This window comes from Elephantulus edwardii, unplaced genomic scaffold, assembly GCF_000299155.1.
Source record: "Elephantulus edwardii isolate Elephantulus edwardi_28Jun2011 unplaced genomic scaffold, EleEdw1.0 scaffold00037, whole genome shotgun sequence".
Classification (NCBI taxonomy): Eukaryota; Metazoa; Chordata; class Mammalia; order Macroscelidea; family Macroscelididae; genus Elephantulus; species Elephantulus edwardii.
Genome location: NW_006399787.1, coordinates 2,429,807 through 2,449,588, shown reverse-complemented (window position 1 = coordinate 2,449,588; position 19,782 = coordinate 2,429,807). Strand labels below are relative to the sequence as shown.

Here is a 19,782-nt window from a genome sequence, read left to right as displayed (position 1 = left end):
ATTTAAATTAATGAAAATTAAGTGTTAAACTTCCTCTTTTACCATTTTTTATTTTAATAAATTCTATTACACTTAAGAAATCAATCACCCCTTAAATAGCTTCATAATGTTTAAATATTTTTCAATATTCAAGGCAAAAAAAATGGGTCATCCTCATTATTGGACTAAAAAAGACAATGATTATTCCTTCTGTAAGTATTAATGTTGTTAATTTAATGAGACAAACATGAAAACCTGTTGGAAATAAAGAACACCAAAATGAATGAATGGGTGGCTAAAAAAAGAAATATGCAAATTATTAATGCACTCAAAACAAAAATTATACTATCCCATACTAGCCTACAAAGTCAGGAATGATGTCTCTAATTCATGAGTCTCTCCCTAGTTCCTGTCTCACAAATGAATTCTTAAAAAAACAAAAACAAATAAAACTTCTGCTCATTCATTAATTTCAGAGATGGGACAAGGAGAGACAGAAATGGGCTGAAAGGAGTTTCTCAGAACATGAGGAACAATGAAATTAAAAGAAGGAGGAAACCTCCCTCCTCCCCAAACCCAGAGAACATAATGGACCCAACTATGTGTGAACATTTGAATACACGGTATTTCTTAGATCTAATACCTTGAACAACAGAACAACACAACAAAACAAAAACACAACTGGGGGAAAAAATAAAACAAAAAACCAGAATTATATCCCCATGAATGAAAGAATAATAAAAGGGCAATGCTACAATGAAAATACTCATCTCTGGAGTCTTAAAAAACTAGACTCAGTCTACAATGTAGCAAAGTCATCACTAAGCTGATGGCCATGCCTTAGATGCCCATGACAAGTCTTTGAAAGCAGCTTGCAAAGAATATAATTATGAAAGTGATTCTACAATCTTCCATAAAACTTATAGAACAAAATGAAAAACGAGGCAGCACGTAGGAGCAATGATTTTGTAAATTATTACCCAATATGGGAGGGATTGGAGAGCATTATGCTGAGTAAACTAACCCAGACTCATAAAGACAAATATTGAATAGGACCATTATTGTAGAGCATGTATGAGGATCCTTAAATATATTTAAGGATCACACAACTTGATGGGTGGAAGGAGGAATTGGTAAAAGAAAGGGGAAAGGGCCAGTGTGAAAAATAATACATATGAACTTTGTATGTAAACCAGAATAAAATAAAATTTTTTAAAAACCACGCAACAACAACAACAAAACCATTACAGCCCCTACTACTTTCTCCAAAGAAACACAGAGAGACATTCCTCTAATACTCTTTGCATTCTGCCAAGATCCGTCTGACATTGGTAGTAGTATCTCTAGTGTCAAGACCTCTTCTAAATCCAGCTTATATTTCTGGCAGTTTTTCATCGATCTACTGTTCCAGTCATTTTTAGATAATTTTCAGCAGTATTTTGGTAGTGTTTGATACTGGAGATATTGTTCAATAACTTCTACATTCTATCAGGTCATCTTTTTTTGGAATGGGAATAAATATGGATCTCTTCCAGTCAGTTGACCAGGAAGTTGCCCTCCAGATTTTTTTGGAACAACCTGGTGAGCACATCCAGGGCAGCATCTGTTTGCTGAAATATGCCAGCCGGTATTCCATCAATTCCTGGGACTTTATTCCTTGCCAAGTCCTTCAGAGCAGACTGCACTTTCTCTTTCATCACCACTGCCTCTTGGTCATAAGCTGTTTCTTGAAATTTTTCTGTGTCAGCCAATTCTTTTTAGTACAGTGACTCTATATACACCTTCCATCTGATAATGTTACCTGGACCATTCAATATTCTGACAATAGCATCCCTAAGCATTGCAACTTGTGACTTGAATTTGTCCTTTAATTCTGTCAGTTTAAGAAATACCATGCTGCTTCCTCAAAAGGCTGAACATAGAAATTCCACATGATCCAGCTATTCCACTACTTGGAATACACCCTGATAAAATGAGAACTAAGGCACAAACTAAGATTTGCATACCAATGTTCATAGCCGCATTATTTACCATTGCAAGAACACTGAAACAGCCCAAATATCCAACCACAAACAAATGGATTGAGAAATTATGGTACATTCACACAATGGAATACTATACAGCACAAAGGAGCAATGATTTTGTAAATTATTTCCTAACTTGGAAATAATTTACTGGAGAGCATTATGCTGAGTGAACTCACTCAGTCCCACAAGGATAAATATTGTATAAAACCATTAATGTAGAATGAGTATAAGGATCCAAGAGTGGTGGGAGAGATTGGAAGCAGAGGAATGAGGACATGCAGGGGGAGGGAGAGATTAATCATGGAATTGTACAATTTGATGGGGGGGATGAGGGAAATTGAAAGAATTTGTTCTTGAAAACAATGTATTCGAATTTTGTAAATAAATGAGTAGAAAATTTTAAAAAAAAATAAAGAAATACCAAGCAAGTTTGACCCTTATGATTTTGGACTCCAGATCCTCATACATTTCATTATAATGTTTGCTTTGTCTTCCTAAGCTGCCCTTTGAAATTTTCTATTCAGGTCCTTAATTTCTTGATTTCTTCCCTTTGCTTTGGCTCCTTGGCATTCTGGTGGAATATTCAGAGTCTCTTCTGACATTTATTTTGGTCTTTTCTTCTTGCTCCGTATTTGTAATGACCTTTTACATTCTTCATGGATGATATTCTTGCTATCTGCCAATAGCTCATCTGGTCTTTGTTCATTAGTGTCCAAGGCCTCAAACATATTCCTGTGTTGGTTTTTAAATTCAGAGGGGATAGACGTAAGATGACATTTTGATTCATATGGATAAGATTTGACCTTCTTTAGCTTTAATTTGAACTTACATATGACTAGTTGATGGTCTGTTTTGCAATCAGTACCTGGCCTAGTTTTTACAGTATTATGCAAAGGCATTTGGCTGTGTGGATCACAGCAAACTGTGGCTAACCTTGAAGAGAATAAGAATCCCAGAGCATTTTATTGTGCTTATGTGAAACCTGTTATTAGACTAGAAAGCAGTCTTCAGAACAGAGAAAAATAACAAAACAAACAAACAAAAAAACACTGCATGGTTAAAAATCAAGAAAGGAGTGTGTCAGGGGTGTGTTCACTCTCCATACCTTTTCAATTTATATACAGAACAGATCATCCAAGAAGCAGGGCTTTATGAGGAGGACTTATCAACAACCTAAGACTCATCAACAACCTACATTATGGAGATGACACAACTTTGCTTGCTGAAACTGAGGAGGACCTGCAGCGCTTACTGTAGAAGGTCAAGGACTGTAGTCTTCAATATGGATTGAACCTCAACATCAAGAAGACAAAGATTCTTACAACTGGGCCAACTGGAAGCACCATCATAGATGGAGAAGAGACTGAGGTTGGTAATAATTTCTACTCGCTTGGCTCCACAAACAACACTCCTGGCACCAGCAGCCTGGAAATCAAAAGACGAATTACACTGGGAACATTCACTGTCAGGGATCATTGAGAAACAGTGATCAATTTAGAAATTAAGGAGCCCCTGATGCAGGCCTTGGTCTTTGCAATTACTTGCTTGCATCAGAGCTGGACAATAACTAAAGATGACAGAAGAATTGATGCCTTTGAGTTGTGGTGCTGGAGAAGAGTATTGAACATACAACAGACTGCCAAGAAAATAAGTATGTCTGTCTTGGAGAGGGAAACCAAGTTCCTCCCCAGACACTAGGATATTGAAGCTCCATCTCACACATTTGTGCACATGGCTATGAGGGACTGGTCCTTGGAGAAAGTAAACATTTTTGGTGGAGGGACAGCACAGGAGAGGAAGGCCCCAGGGATGACATGGATTGATACAGTAACTGGGAAATGAGGGTAGGTGTGTTGGAGTCAGTGAGACTGGCTCAGCACAGAGAAGGCTTCTGAGCTTTCGTACACAGGGTCACACTGAGTTGCAGGAAACTTGACGGCTCGTAACAACTTACTCAAAGTCTTACATGGGAAATCAAGGGGTTCCTTTTGGTTCCTTTTCAGTCTGTTTCCCCAAACATTTACTGAGAAAATATACAAGACAAAGATCAATTGGACCTAATCATAGATCCTGAGTCTAAAAGCCAAACAAGGAAAGCAATATGCAAATTACTGGGAGTAGTTTAAGTGCTGAAAATAGTAGTGTATACACAGTGATAAAAAGGTCACTGAAAAAAACCAAATGCTGAACTCTTTTCCTTGTTCAAGATTTAGTCCTGCATCTTCTTTTGACTCCATTCACGCTCCCATATGCTGGGATCCTCTTGTAACAATTAACCTTTCTCTCACCTATTCAGTCTTGCCCATGCTTGGATCTTTCTTACTCACACATGTACTCAAGTTCAATTTGTTTTCTACACTCAGTTATCAAGGAGAAAAGAATAATTTCATGTCATGCTACTTGTGAAGATAAGTCTTAGCTAGATTAAGTCTACCCTAGTCTTCCCATACAGTGTTAATATTTTTGCTTCCTTTTCTGGTTCTGCAGTGTTTTGATTTTTTTTTCCTTTGGCATGTTATACAAGAGAGCTAATTCAAATCACAGTCCAAAATGAGGGTGTAATAACTGCTAACAATGTTACTGTGTTCCTAAGTGAAATCAGGAAGCTCTTGGACAGTATTACTGTGAAATATATTCAAATGTAAGTACTTTAAATACTGGTATAGTAAAACACAATACATAATTGAAATATTAGGAAAGACAAATATAGTTATCTTATTCCACTGTGTCTTAAACAAAATGCAAACCACTCCAATAAAATGACTTGCTGATTTGTCTTTTGATTATGCAGAGTCAGTAGATATTAAAGCATATTTTAAAAAAGGGAGGAAAATAGTTTGGGCAAAAGTGTGCAAAGGTCATCATCTTTGTCATTCAAAATCTAGAAAAGCATAAAATCATGTGAGAATTTATGCATTCTGTCTAAAACAGCTATTTTTTTCCATTAAATATTGGAAGCAGGAGTGGCATCCACTTCCATAATAGCTTGCCTCTGGAAACCCTATGAACCTGGAAAAAGGACGAAAGTTATACAGGTGTCCAGGACTTTGGTTCATAGAGTCGCTATGAGTTGCCTACAACTCGACGGCACTTAACAATAACAAAAACATGACATCTTTACTAACTGTGCAATTTCAATATGTAATTTATTTCAACAAAGATTTTAGTCTCTACTTCAAGCACCTATCTGCCATTTACACTGTGGAGACATGTATGCTGATACGGTGTTGGAATTCTGTCACTGATTTCTAAACACAAACAGGGTCACTCACAATGGATCAATTGCAGTGCAAACATCCAGAATAAGGAGCAAACGCCTGGCAATCTGCTTCAGAAAGTAAGGAAATGAAAAATGTCATGAGTCAAAACAGCACATTGTAAAAGACATTTCTGGAAGTTGAGTCCTCTAGGTAAAAACAAAACAAAACAAAAAAAACACTACACATAGTTACAATAATGGCTTCAAGGAAAGCAATCAAGAGCAATTATCAAGAGCAAAATCACAGGGTTGCACAATTTGGTGGGTAAAGGGAGGGGTTAAGGGAAATGAGAAAGATACAGCAGGGACCTAAAGATACAGGGTCATAGTTCAAGAGTGATTAAATTTATAAAGCACAATGTATGAGAATGTATAAAGCATGTAAATAAAGGAAAGTGTGGAACACACACAGAAAAGCTTCCCCGATGTACATGAAACTTGGACTGGTCCTCTCAAGCTGCCCTTTAAAATCTTCTGTTAAGCTTTTTCACTTCTACATATTTTCCTTTTGTTTTGGCTTCTCCATGGTTGAATGCAATTTTTAGAGTTTCTTTTGACATGCATTTCGATTTTTCTCTGTTTTTGCAATGACCTTTTGCCTTCTTCATGGATGATAACCTTGATATCATCCCACAACTCACCCAGTCTTCAATCATTAGGGTTCAATGCCTCAAACCTGATCTTGAAATTCAGATGGAATTGATTCAACATCCTATCTTGGTTCCTGTGGACTTACTTATTTTTATTTTCTTTGCCCTCAATTTGAACTTGCATATGAGTAACTGAAGATATGACAAACAGTCTGCCCCAACTTAGTTCTGACTGCCAATATTGAGCTTGTCCAATGATTTCTTCCAAAATGAAGTCAATCTGATTCCTATGCAGCCCCATCAGGTGGGAGCCATGTAGAATGATAGGCAAGATCATGATAGAGAAGAGACTGAAACAGTCAAAAACTTCACCTTGCTTTGATCCACCGTTAGCACCAGCCGTCAAGAATTAAGGAGATGCATGGCACTGGGAAAATGTGCAGCTAGGGACTTCTCCAAATTATGAATTAATTAATAATGATGTCAGTTTGAGGATTAAGATGCATCTGATTCAGGCCATAGTCTTTTCGATCACCTCTTATGCATATGAGAGCTGGACAAGAATAAGGATGACAGAAGAAGAACTGATGCCTTTGAGCATCACATACTTTGGGCATGTTGCTAGGAGGGTTCATCCCTTGGAGGGACACCATGCTAGGAAAGGTGTATGGTCAGCAAAGGAGAAGAAGACCCTCAACCAGGTGGTAAGATGTGGTGACTGCCGCAGTGGTCTCTAATGTGTCAGGAAGTGTAAGGATGGCACAGGATAGAACAGGGTTCAGATCTGTTGTTATAGGGTTGCTATGAATCATATTCAACTCGACGGCACCTAAGAACAACAACATGTATATGAATGAAACAGTGTCGGCACCTAAGAACAACAACATGTATATGAATGAAACAGTGCATATGAATAGCTTTACGCATGCCAAAAAAAAAAATACAATGCATCTTGATTATAAATTTGTTTAATTTAAGGCTTCAGAACCTGGCAAAGATCTTCAATTTCTTCATATTTTCCATTAATGGCTATTACATAATGCATAAATAGTCGTGTCAATTAGCATTCCTTATGGGCATATGGGTATCATCCTATCACTGATACAGTGAAAAGGCATTCAAAATACAACTGGGGAAGAGCTGTGTCTCAAAACACATACATGTACATGTATACAGATGTACAGATGAACATGGAGTAAAGCTTTTGGTATCTGCATTTACTAATGCAGTATGACAGAAAATGAGAGTATCTCAACAAACATCCATCAATAATCAGAATACAGGATGTACAAATTACTAATCAAATAAAATGGAAAGTGGTAAAAATGAAATGAAATGCTTAAAGATCAAAGGATAGGGGTGGGAAGTTACTTCTGAAAATGAGCTATAAGGATAGCCCTCTATATCACAGCAAATTGTCAAAGACAGTCCTGAAGATAAGCTTTCTAGTGTGAAAGGCACTCAGAATACACTGCCACTGTAGACAACCATGAAAGAGGTGCGAGATCAGGAAGGATTAAAGTCTGTTGTACTTGACCGAAACTCAGCATCAAGAAGACAAAGATTCTCACCACTGGGCTAATTGGAAGCACCATAATAGATGGAGAAGAAATAGAGGTTGTTAGCTATTACAGCTTGCTAGGATCCACAATCAACACTCTTAACACCAGCTGTCAGGAAATCAAAAGATGAATTGCACTGGGAAAATCTGCTGTCATGGTCCTCTCCAGAGTGCTGAAAAGCAATGATGTCAGTCTAGATGTAAAGGTGCACCTAATCCATGCCATAGTCTTAATTATTTGTTATGTTTCAGAGAGTTGGACAATGAATAAGGATGACAGAAGAAGAATAGATGCCTTTGAGTTGTAGTGCTGGAGAAGAGTTTTGGACATACCATGGACTGCCAAGAAAACAAATCGGTCTATCTTGGAGAGGGTGAAACCAAGACTTTCCTTGGAGGCTAGGATTTTGAAGCACCGCTTCACTTACTTTCGGGACATGGCCAGGAGAGATCGGTCCTTAGAGAAGGATATCATGCTCAGAAGGGTGGACAGACAGTGCAGGAGAGGAAGACCCCAGATGAGATGGATTGATACAGTAACTGGAACAATGAGGGTTGGTGTGTCAGAATTAGTGCGACTGGCTCAGGACAGGAAAGGGTTCAGAGCTGCTGTACAAAGGGTCACTATACTTTGCAGGCTACTCAATGGCACATAACAACAATCACCTAGTATGACAGGAATGGAAGCAGGAGTGGCATCCACTTCCCAAACAACATGACTCCAGAAACTCTACGAACTTTGATAAATGTTGACAGTTGTAGAGGGGCTTCAAGCCTTTTTTTTCACAAGGTCACTATGAGCTGTGCTCAACTCAAGGCTTCATCATCTATAACAACAAACAGCTAAAACAATTGCAATAAATAATCACCTCATCCAGGAAAGCATGTTTATATATCTTCAACTATAAAAATTATGGCATGACAGCAAGTAGGAGCTCCTCATTATGTGTGAATTCTTCAAAGCGCCTAGATATAAATGACTTCAGAGATTGTGACATTATTGAGTTACCAGAGCTTGGACTTCACAGCACATTTTTTTTTTATGTTTGTTAAAGAAAAGGGTAAAATACAAACTTTTTTTCTTCCATGAAATGAGTTCCTATTCATTCACTATTTTATTTCTCTTATTTTTTAATGAAAACTTATTTTAATTATTACTTTAATGAATGTTTACAGAGAAGCTACCTTTTCATTCATTTATTGTTGCACCTTTTACCCCCAGCCTTCCTCTCTTTCCCCTCCAACAGTTCACTTTATAAAAAAATATTTGTTCATTGTTGTTCAATTTTCTACCACCCCAGTCCTCTTTGGAATGATATACCTCTTATTTGGGGCTGCTGTCCTATGTACAATGTCTAATCATATATTTCTTTTAGGTAGTTCTTTCTTCCATCTGTTCCAATGCAATGGTCATTATCCACTTTTATCCTGTTCCCCTCTAAGCCCCGTTAAATTCTCTTGTCAGATATACTTTTTGTCAACCTACATATAGATTCAAAGAAGACTTAAAGCACTTGTTGCAGAAGATCACGGAATGCAGCCTTTGGTATGAATTGCTTCTCAATGTCAAGAAAACAAAGATTCTTATCACTGGGCTGATGGGCAATATCATAATGGATGGAGAGTAGATTGAAACTGTCAACAGTTTCATCTTGCATGGATCCACAATTAATACCCTTGGTACCAGCAGTCAGGAAACAGGGAGACACACTGCACTGGTAAAATTTGCAGTTAGGGACTCTTCTAAATTTTGAGGAGTAGTGATGTCAGTTTGAGGACTAAGGTGGGTCTGATTTAGGCCATGGTCTTTCCCATTACTTGCTATGCAGCTGATATTTGGACAATCAGTAAGGATGAGAGGAAAAGAGTTGACACCTTTGAGCTGTGGTTGAAGTTGGGCAAAAGCACTGAATATCACATGGACGGCCAAGAAAATGAACAGATATATCTTAGAGAGGGTGCAGCGAGAGTGCTCTCTGGAGGTAAGAGCAATGAGTCTTTGCCTTACTTTGGACATACTGCTAGGAGATGCTATTCTTTGGAGAAGGGCATGATGCTGGGAAGGGTGGAAGGTTAGCAAAGAAGAGGAAGACCTTCAACCTGGTGGACTGACACTGACAGTTGCAATGGGATGTGTTAGGAACTGTGAGGATGGCGCAGGATAGAACAGGGTTCAAATCTTTTGTTTATAGGGTCATGAGTCCTACTGGACTGAATGTCACCTAACAACAACAATATAGAGATTCTAAGCTTTGGAGGCGAGCTCTGTGGCCTACTGGCAAGAAAGCTGCACTGCAATTCCAGAGATTCTAAGCTTTGGCAAAGTCCTTCACAATATCTCACATGTTTTCAATTCCTTACCACATTTTTCTTCAGTTCCTCTATTCCTTACATGGCAAGTTGTATAAATGGCTCTTAATTGGATTTAAATTCAAGTTTAAGATAACCAGTTGCAATCAACTCTCAGGTAAGAGTCTCAAAACATGAGTTGCCTCTAAAAACTACTTATGTAAGAGTGGTAAAAAAATGAGGGGGAAAAATCCCTTGCTCACAATGATGGATAATCAACAATTCTATTTCATTAGTTGATAAAAAGTATTAAAAATATTACATAAGTAAACTGTTTAGAAGATTGAAGCAAATGCATGTTGTTGTTAGGTACCTTCTAGTCAAGTAGGACCCATAGCAATCCCCTGAATAGAACTAAACCCTGTCTTATCCTCTGCTATCCTCATATTTCCTAACACACCAGAGCCCATTGTGGCACTACCCTGTCAATCTACGAGGTCAAGGGTCTTCCTATCCTTCACAGACCCGCCACCTTTCCGAACATCATGGCCTTCTCCAAGGACTAGCCCCTCCAAGCAGCACGCCCAAAGTCTGTGAAGCAAAGCCTCATCATCTTTGCCTCCAAAGAGAACTCTGGCTGCCCCCTAAGACGTATCTGTTCATTTGGTACTCCACAGGATGTTCAGTGCTCCTCTCCAACACCACAGCTCAAAGGTATCAATTCTTCTTCTGTCGTCCTTATTCACTGTCCAGATCTCAGATGTGTAATGAGGAATTGGTAAGACTGTGACCTGAATCAGACGCACCTTCGTCCTCAAACAGAAATCATCACTCCTCAATAATTTGGAGAGGTCCCTAACTCCAGACTTTCCCAATGCAATACATCTCCTGACTGCTGGTAAAAAAGGGTGTCAACTGTGTATCCAAGTAAGACAAACTGTTGACAGTTTCAATCCATTGCTGCCTACAGGTCCAGTGGTAAGAATCTTTGTTTTCTCTACACTGAGATGCAATCCTTATTGAAGGCTGTATTCTTTGATCTTTTGAAACAAGTGATTCAAGTCCTCCTCACTTTCAGCAAGTAAGATTGTGTCATCTGCATAACAAAGGTTACTTGTGAGTCTCCTGCCAAACCTGATGCCACATTCCTTTTCATATAGTCTGTCTTCTCAAATGATTTGCTCAGCATACAGACTGAGTAGGTATGCTCCCTTCTTCACTTCAAACCTCGTAGTGTTTCCTTGCTCTATTTGGACAACCGCCTCTTGGTCTAGATATAAGTTTCCCAGGAACACAATTAAGTGTTCTGAGATTCCCATTCTCCTCAATGTTAGCCATAACTTGTTAGGATCGACACAGTCAAATGCCGTCGCATAGTTAATAAAGCACAAACATTCTTCTGGTATTCTTTACTTTCAACCAGGATCCATGTGACATCACCAATGATATTTTTGGGGCCATGGCCTCTTTTAAATCCTATTTGAACTTCTGGAAGTTCCCTATATGTGTATTGTTCTAACTGGTTTTGAGTGATCTTCAGCAGTATTTTGCTTGCATGTGGCATTAATGATATTGTTCAAAAGCTTCCATATTCTGTTGGATCACCTTTTGTGGGAAAAGGGAACAAATATGGAACTTTTCCATATTGGCCATTTTCCATGTTGGCCAGACAGCTATCCTCTAAATTTCCTGGCATAGACTGGTGAGTGAATCTAAGGCTGCATTTTTTCATTGAAACAAGTCAATTGGTATCCCCCATTGATTCCTGGGGCTTTATTTTTTGCCAATGCCTTCAATACAGCTCCAACTTCCTCCTTCATCACCACTGACTCCTACTCTTATGGTGGTTGTTGTTGTTGTTGTTTTTGTTGTTGTTATGTGCTGTCAAGTTGTTTGCGACTCATAGCGACCCTATGCACAACAGCCCTAAACCCTGCTCTATCCTGTGCCAATCGCACTGCCTCTGACACACCCATCCCGATTACCCCAGTCACTGAATCAATCTACCTCATAGAGGGCCTTCACCTCCTGCGTTATCGCTCCACCCTCCCAAGCATGATGTCCCTCTCCAAGGACCTGTCTCTCCTTATAACATCTCCAAAGTATGTCAGACGAAGCCCCAGAATCCTTGCCTCCAAGGAGTAGCCTGGTTTAACCCTCTCCATGATGAATCTGTTTGTTTCCTTGGCAGTCCAGGGTACATTCAATACTTTTCTCAAGCGCCACAGCTCAAAGGCATCAATTATCCTTCTGGCCTCCCTAGTCATTGTCCAACTCTCTGATGCATAACAAGTGATTGCAAATACCATGGCCTGTATCAGGTGCACCTTAGTCTCTAGAGAGACACCACTGCTCTTGAGTACTAACAGCAGACTTTCCCATCGCAATATGGTTTTTTATTTCCTGGCTGCTGGTGCCAAGAGTGTTGACTGTGGAGCCGAGCAAACTGAAGCTGTGAACAATCTCAATCTCTTCGCCATCCATCCTCATGCTACCAATTGGTCCAGTGGTGAAAATCTTTGTCTTCTTGACATTGAGCCTCAGTCCATACTGAAGGCTGCAGTCCTTGACCCTCTGCAGCAAGTGCATGAGGTCCTCCTCAGTTTCGGCAAGCAGGGTTGTGTCATCTGCATAATGCAGATTGTGAATAGATCTTCCACCAATACTGACACCACACTTCTCCTCATAGAGCCTGGCCTCTCGGATAATCTGCTCTGCATACAGGTTCAAAAGGTATGGAGATAGGACTCCTGGCGTACACACTTCCCAATTTTGAACCATGCGGTGTTACCTTGCTCTGTTCTAATGGCTGCCTCTTGGTCCAAGTATAGGTTTCACATTAGCACGATTAAATGTTCTGGGATTCCCATTCTTCTCAGAGTTAGCCACAGTTTGTTATGATCCACACAGTCAAACGCCTTTACATAATCAATGAAACATAGATATTCTTCTGGTATTATCTGCTTTCAGGTAAGATCCATCAAACATCAACTACAATATCCCTAGTACTACAACCCCTTCTAAGCCTGGACTTCTGGCAGTTCTCTGCTGTTGTGCTGTTACAGTCGTTTTTGGATAATCTTCAGTGGATTCGGTAGAATCTTGCTTGCATGTGAAATCAATGATATTGTTCTGTAATTTCCACACTCAATTGGGTCACCTTTCTTTGGAATGGGGAAAAAATACAGATCTCTTCCAGTCAGTTGGCCAAGTGGTTGTTCTCCAGATTTCTTGGCACAACATGGTGAGCACATCTAGGGCAGCATCTGTTAGCTGAAATATGTCAATTGGTATACCATCTATTCCTGGGGCCTTATTTTTTGCTATTTCCTTCAGAGCAGCTTGAACTTCTTCCTTCATCACCATAGACTCTTGCTCAAACATTATTTCATTAAATTCTTCTGTATCTGCCAATTTCTTTTGATACAATGACCCAGTATATTCCTTCCATCTTCTTTTAATACCTCCTGGATCATTTAATATTCTGTCTAAGGCATCCTTGATTTTAGCAACTCTAGGTTTGAATTTGTTCTTCAGTTCCTTGAGCTTAAGAAATGCTGAACTAGTTCGGCCCTTTTGATTTTCCGACTCTAGCTCCTCGCACATTTCATTGTAATATTTTGCTTTGTCATTCTGTGCTGCCTTTTGGAATCATCTGTTCAGCTTTAGTATCTTGAATTCTTCCTTGTGCTTTGGCTTCTCTGCGCTCCAGTGCAATCTTCAGAGTTTCTTCTGACATCCATTTTGGTCTTTTCTTCCTCTTCTGTGTTTGTAATGACCGTCTGCACTCTTCCTGGATGATACATGTGGCATCCTCCCACAACTCATCCGGTCTTCGCTCATTGGTGTTCAAGGCCTCAAACCTGTTCCTGAGATGATTCTGAAATTCAGGTGGGACGAAATCAAAGTCATATTTTGGCTCCTGTGGGTTCTGTTTAATTTTCCTCAGCTTCAGCTTGAACTTGCATATGAGTAGTTGGTGGTCTGTCCCACAATCAGCTCCCGGCCTAGTTTCCACAGCTGATATTGAGATTCTCCAGCGGTTTTTTCCGCAGATGTAATCGACCTGATTCCTATGGTAGCTCCTGAAATTCTTCAGTTTCAGTCAGTTCTATTTAGTACAGTGATTCTGTGTATTCCCTCCATCTTCTTTTGATGCGTTCTTGGTCATTCAATATATTGCCCACGCATCTTTCAATATTGTGACTCAAGGTTTAAATTTGTTTTTCTGTTTTCTCAGCTTGAGAAATGCAGAGCGAGTTCTTCCCTTTTTACTCTCTAATCTCAGTGCTCTGCACATTCTATTATAATACTCTGCTCTGTCTTGTCCAGCTGCCCTTTGAAATCTGTTCAGCTCTTTTACTTCAGTATGTTTCCCCTCCATTTTGCTTCTTGATGCTCTAGTGCAATTTTAAGTCTCCTCTGACACCAATTTCATTTTTTTTTCGTTCTCCTTTGTTTGTAATGACCTTTTTTTCTTTCTTCATGGATGATTTCCTTGATATCAAACCAAACTCATCTGGTCTTCGATCACTGGTGTTCAAGGTGTTAAATCTATTCTTAAGATGATCTTCAAATTCAGATGGAAGAGATTCACAATCTTATCTCAGTTCTAGTTAACTTATTTTCATTATTGTAGGCCTCAATTTGGGTCAGATCAATAAATGCAGATAATATAGGCTTTTTGAACATGAGAACCTAGCCAAAATAGTATATACTTGATGTCATAAAATGGACCTCAACAATCTCAAAGATGAGCAAATTGAGGATTTTCAACAACTTTTTTTCATTTGCACGGATTACTCAATTAACCAAAATGCTCTCATAATTAGCAGTTACCAGAATGTGAAAATTGGAAACTAATAAAAAGAGAAACCACCTGGAAATAAGGACCTCGATGTCAGAAAATGATAGGATAGAGTTTTACAACACCAATTCCTTATTCATTGCAAATACACTTTCCAAAACAGCATAAAAGGTGACTATGACCACAGACCCCACCCAATGGAATAAACAGAAATTGAACCTATAACATCTGTGGAAAAAGCTGATAAAGAAGTTTAGTATCATCAGTCAGAACAGAAATGGAGGCTGAATTCATTCAGAACCAACCAACAGTTGCTCAGATGTCATTTAAAGAGGAAGCTAAAGAAAATTAAAACAATTGCACAAAAATCAAAATATAGAGTGCCTCCAATCTGAATTTAGAAATCATTACCATAATACAATTGATGTATTGAAGACTAATATTTTGTGCATAGGATCACTATGTATGGGAACTAAAGTTATGACAATAACAATAACGAAATTATCCCTAGTTAATACATTTATTATTTCAGTGGGCTAAATTAGAAAATAATGGTATTAAAATTAATTACTCAGACAAGAGAGCAAATGAAACACAACCTAACTAGAGGAAAGGAAATAAAAGGGCAGAGATATTTGAAGAGAAAAATATTAAGATCTGTTGTTTTTATCTTTAAAATTTAAAGAAAATAAATAGAGTCCTTTGCAAGACAAAAGAAAGTAGACAAGAGTAGCACCACCCTGTCTGGTTTTCGAGATAATAATTCTTCACAGAAGCAGACTGCATAATCTTTATCCTGCAAAGCAACTGGTAAATTTGCATCACTAGACCCACCTTCTGGATAGCTGTGGAGCACTTTACGTCTGCATCACCAAGGCTCCTACTTTGGATGTTCAACTCCCCTCACGGCCATAGAGTCAGAAGCCGCTCCCAGCTGACCCTCTGTTAAACTTCCCTCATGGCCATGGCGTCAGAAGCAGCTTCCAGCTGACCCTCTGTTAAACTTCCCTCACGGCCATGGAGTCAGAAGCCACTCCCAGCTGACCCTCTGTTAAACTTCCCTTACGGCCATGGAGTCAGAAGCAGCTTCCAGCTGACGCTCCATCAGATTTCTGGAGGCTGTAAATCACACTGGAGGAGACTGTCCATCTTTCTCCAGAAGAGCTGCTGCTGTCCTGCAACCTCTACAGAGGCCTAACTCTTGGGTTACCAGCATAACTCCCTATGAACGACTCCAGTAGAGTGCCCTACTTTAGACACTAAGGACGTTAAAATCATTTAAAGGAATTCTCGGGGAAAGATATCAAATTTGGAAAGAAGAATTCACGTTGAGACAGAAGAACTGACACACTGATTGCAACAGTCGGTTATACATGGCAGAGATTGTGAAGACAGGTCAGAAGAAGGCCAGGTTTCGGTTTGTTCAAAGGTTCCTGTGAGTTACAACTGACTCCATAACACTAACAACAAGAAGAAAGAAAACTTCATGCCAATAACATTAGAGAAATTAAATGTAATGAACAAATGTCTTAAAACACATGAATTACTACAACTGGCTAAAGAAGAAAGAGTTATTCTCAATAGCCCTTTATCATGAAAACATTTGAGACAGAATGAAAAACTTTCCCACAGAGAATATTAAAGGCAAAAGTGACCTCACTGGTGAATTATATGGAATATTTAAGAGAGAAATAAAATGAATCTTACACAAAAGGACAAAGTAATAATAATAGTAATAAAGAGGAAAATACAATGCCCCCTAAATAAACAGAAAATACAAATTCTTGCAAAGCTTTTATAAATAAGCTGAGCATTTGAATATAAATATTTAAGTGCACAGATATTTGGGGTTTTTTTATTACTTTCCATTGATAATTACATTATCTTATAATGTACTCTAGGGAGCTCTGGTGGCTTAGTGGCAAAAAGCAGCACTGCAATCCTAAAGGCATGTGGTTCGAGGCCACCAGGCGCTCCAAGGGAGAAGGATGAGCAATCTTCTGCCACATGATTAACTGTCCCTAAATAACCCCTGGAGGGTCAGCTAGGGGTCAGCTGTGACTCAATAGTACACAACAACAACATAATGTACTCTAGAAAGCATCCCATATAGAAAGAAATTATTACAGGGTGACAATATGTATACTATATGTTAAAAATAAAGATACAACTGACTGCTAATTATAAAAGCAGTGAACGTGTAGACATATGTTATGCATGATGTCAGTACATAGATGTTACTACATCATCATAAAAAAAATTCATATACTTTTTCACTACTGCCACTTCTACATTTTCAATAATAGGAGAGGAGAAATTCCCAAAGTAAGTATAAAGTCTATTCAAGAACCCTGAATAATAACAGCTGAAATACAATGTGCTTTTTTTCATCTCTAATCACTTATGAATGTAGTTCTTCTAGTGGTTGCATGACATAGTATCACCAAAACAAAAATTAAACTCTGGCTTGTTTGTTTCTTTTAGGTCAAGACTTACAAGAATTTAAAAATGCAAAACACCACCACTCTTCTAATTTATTTTAGAAAATTGTATGTTTAAATACACAAGTAAAATATTTTCATGTTAAAATGTAAACATGGGTTAGTAATTGCTAATTAAAATGTATAAAGTCTCAGTCTTAATATTTTAATATACAAAATAATTATAACAGATGCAACATTACAAAGACTCTGTGTTCACAAAACATTACGAATCCAAGTGGTCCTCTTACCAAACAGTCAACTGTATTTGAAGTACAGTCATCAATAAATAATGGTTGATCAGAATATTTAGGAAGAATAATCCTGATTATCAAAATGAAAAACTTATCACTTATTTTTAAAAGGAGTATCATATGCTAATGTTTAGTTTTCTGGGGTTTTTTAATGAGCTAGTATATCGTTCCTTTTTATGGTTCTTACATTAATAAAACTGGACAATAAAGAAATGCTCTAAGGCCAATGGAACATAAAATACGAAGATGAGTCCCGCACATAAATGTTAATTTTCATTTTCCTATCATAATGTACTTCTTGTATTACTGAACCATAAAGTAGTATTTTATGTCTCTTGTCAAACTTTTAAAAATCATATCTTGCCTACATACTAAACACGTTTACCTCTGTCCCTTCTCTTCCTAACTCTTCTTGCCATTGTCGCTATCAGGCTTACAACACTCTGACATGTAATCTACCTATTTGTTACATTTATTTTCTATCCTCTTTTCCAGTAAAATCTACACTAAACAAGGGTAGGAATATCTTCTGTTTTATTCTGCACCTAACATATGCACAAAATAAATACTTTTTGAATGAATTAATGGACATAATGACGAAGAAAAACAGAAATTTTGACATCCTACTAAAGAAAAGGAAATAGTTCTTCCCAAAGAACACCTGTAAACAGTCATTAGGTGCATGTGCTGCAAGCACACTGAGGAAAAAATTCCATCTAAATGCACAATAAAGAGGACCTTTCAGGAAAAACCATATTCTAGATGCAAATATGAAAACAGTCGAGGAGATAAGAGAAAACAGACAAAGGAAAAACACTGTTGTTGACATACTCGCAATATGGAATAGTAGGAGATGAAGGATGCCTTTGTTTTCTTCCAGCCCTAGGATTTAAGGAGCATAAGCAAGGAAAACTAGGAGTAAGAGTAGCCAGCACACACCTCTCTTCTCCCGATGTATTTCTTCTAGAAGATGCTCCTGTCTTTCTATCTGCTCGAAGAGATACTGGAGCTCAGATTCCTTGTTGTCAGTCAGGAACTTGAGCTGCTGTCTGCACAGTGTCAGCTGGTGCCGTAGATTTTTCTCTCGGTTTTCTCGTTCTTTCAGTTCCTCACAGAGCCACTGAAGTTTAGTCTAAATAGCAACATTGATAGCTGATTAAAATTTGTAAAAGCCAGAAATGTGAAAAAAAAGAAAAAAAAAGAGAGAGGGAGTACAAAACTAAGGAAGAAAAATGAAGTATCATCCTGGTGATCTGAGTAAATAAGAAAAGTAAAACAAATAATAATAATACTAATAATATTTTCATTTGTATATTGACATATACCAATTAAAAGTGCAGATCAAGCAATGATTTTCAATAAAAGCATTTGTTACATCCTATTGTCTCTGGAAAGCCACTAGTAAAAATTAGTTGCTTGCTAGACTGCTAATTCTGAATTCTGTGGAGTTAGAATATTTAAAATTAGAATGTATTTAATGCATTATTTTATAAAATTATTTAAGACAATTTCACTGGTGAATAGAGATATGGGTTAGATGGAAAATTATTCTAAAGCATTACTCCTTAAACCATTCATTGAATTGATATCTAACTAGGAAAACAAAAAAGATCCTACATTGTCATGCCACCTTTTGTATTAAAAAACCCAATTTCAATCAAATTATATCTGCCATGCACCTCATCAAACTGCACCATTTTCTCAGGAAAAATAAATAAGTAAACTGAAAACCCCAGTGAAACATATTATTGATATTATGCAAAGAGAAAAATACAATGGTGAAATCTATACTTTCTAGCAAAGATCTCTTTTAAACCATGTTCCTTTCTGGTTTCTATGACACCTCAAACACACACACACACACACATACACATCTTCAGCCTCCTATATTAATAAATGTAGCATACTAAAACCTCAAGACATTTTGGGGAAAAATAGAATTTGAAAACATTCATGTGTTTGTGTGTGTGTGTGATCAAATCAGATCTGACTAGTACAGGAGGAGACTGTCCCTCCTTCTCCAGCAGAGCATCTGGTGGATTCAAATTGTTCATCTCTGTGACTGCAGTGCAGCTTCTTGCCACAAGGCCACCAGAGCTTGCCTGAAAACATCCTTGAATTCAAAGTTCCTTGGGAACATACACAGAGTATATGTGTTTGTGAACATGTACCCACTAGAAGCAATATACTAGATGGGTCTCCACTCATAATAAGGTCTCTATCATAACAGTTTACACATGACACACAGTAATATGAAAAATGGGATGCGTTTATAAAACTAATACATTAAAAATTAAAAATAAGAACTCGTAAATGTTTCTAAACAAGGAACTCCCCAACTAGTGAGTTCTGGTGGCACAGTGCTTAAGTGCTATGCTGCCAACCTGAAGGCTTGTGGGGGAATCCACCAGCTGCTCCACGCAGTAAACATAAGCAAGCTCTGACCTTAACATTAACAGTCTATGAAAACCTGTCAGAGGGGCAGCTATGAGTCAGTTTCAATTCTAAGGGACCTTACAACAAATACAGCATCAAG

The 19,782-nt window shown here is 38.1% G+C and overlaps 1 protein-coding gene across 1 annotated transcript in view; it reads right to left on the bottom strand.

Moving 5' to 3' along the window:
• CEP128 (centrosomal protein 128kDa) overlaps nt 1-19,782 on the bottom strand; it is a 597,902-nt gene that overhangs the window by 311,893 nt on the left and 266,227 nt on the right. Inside the window, exon 17 of the mRNA XM_006884767.1 lies at nt 18,186-18,378. Within this exon, the coding sequence (XP_006884829.1) occupies nt 18,186-18,378 (193 nt within the window). The remainder of the gene's footprint in view (nt 1-18,185; nt 18,379-19,782) is intronic.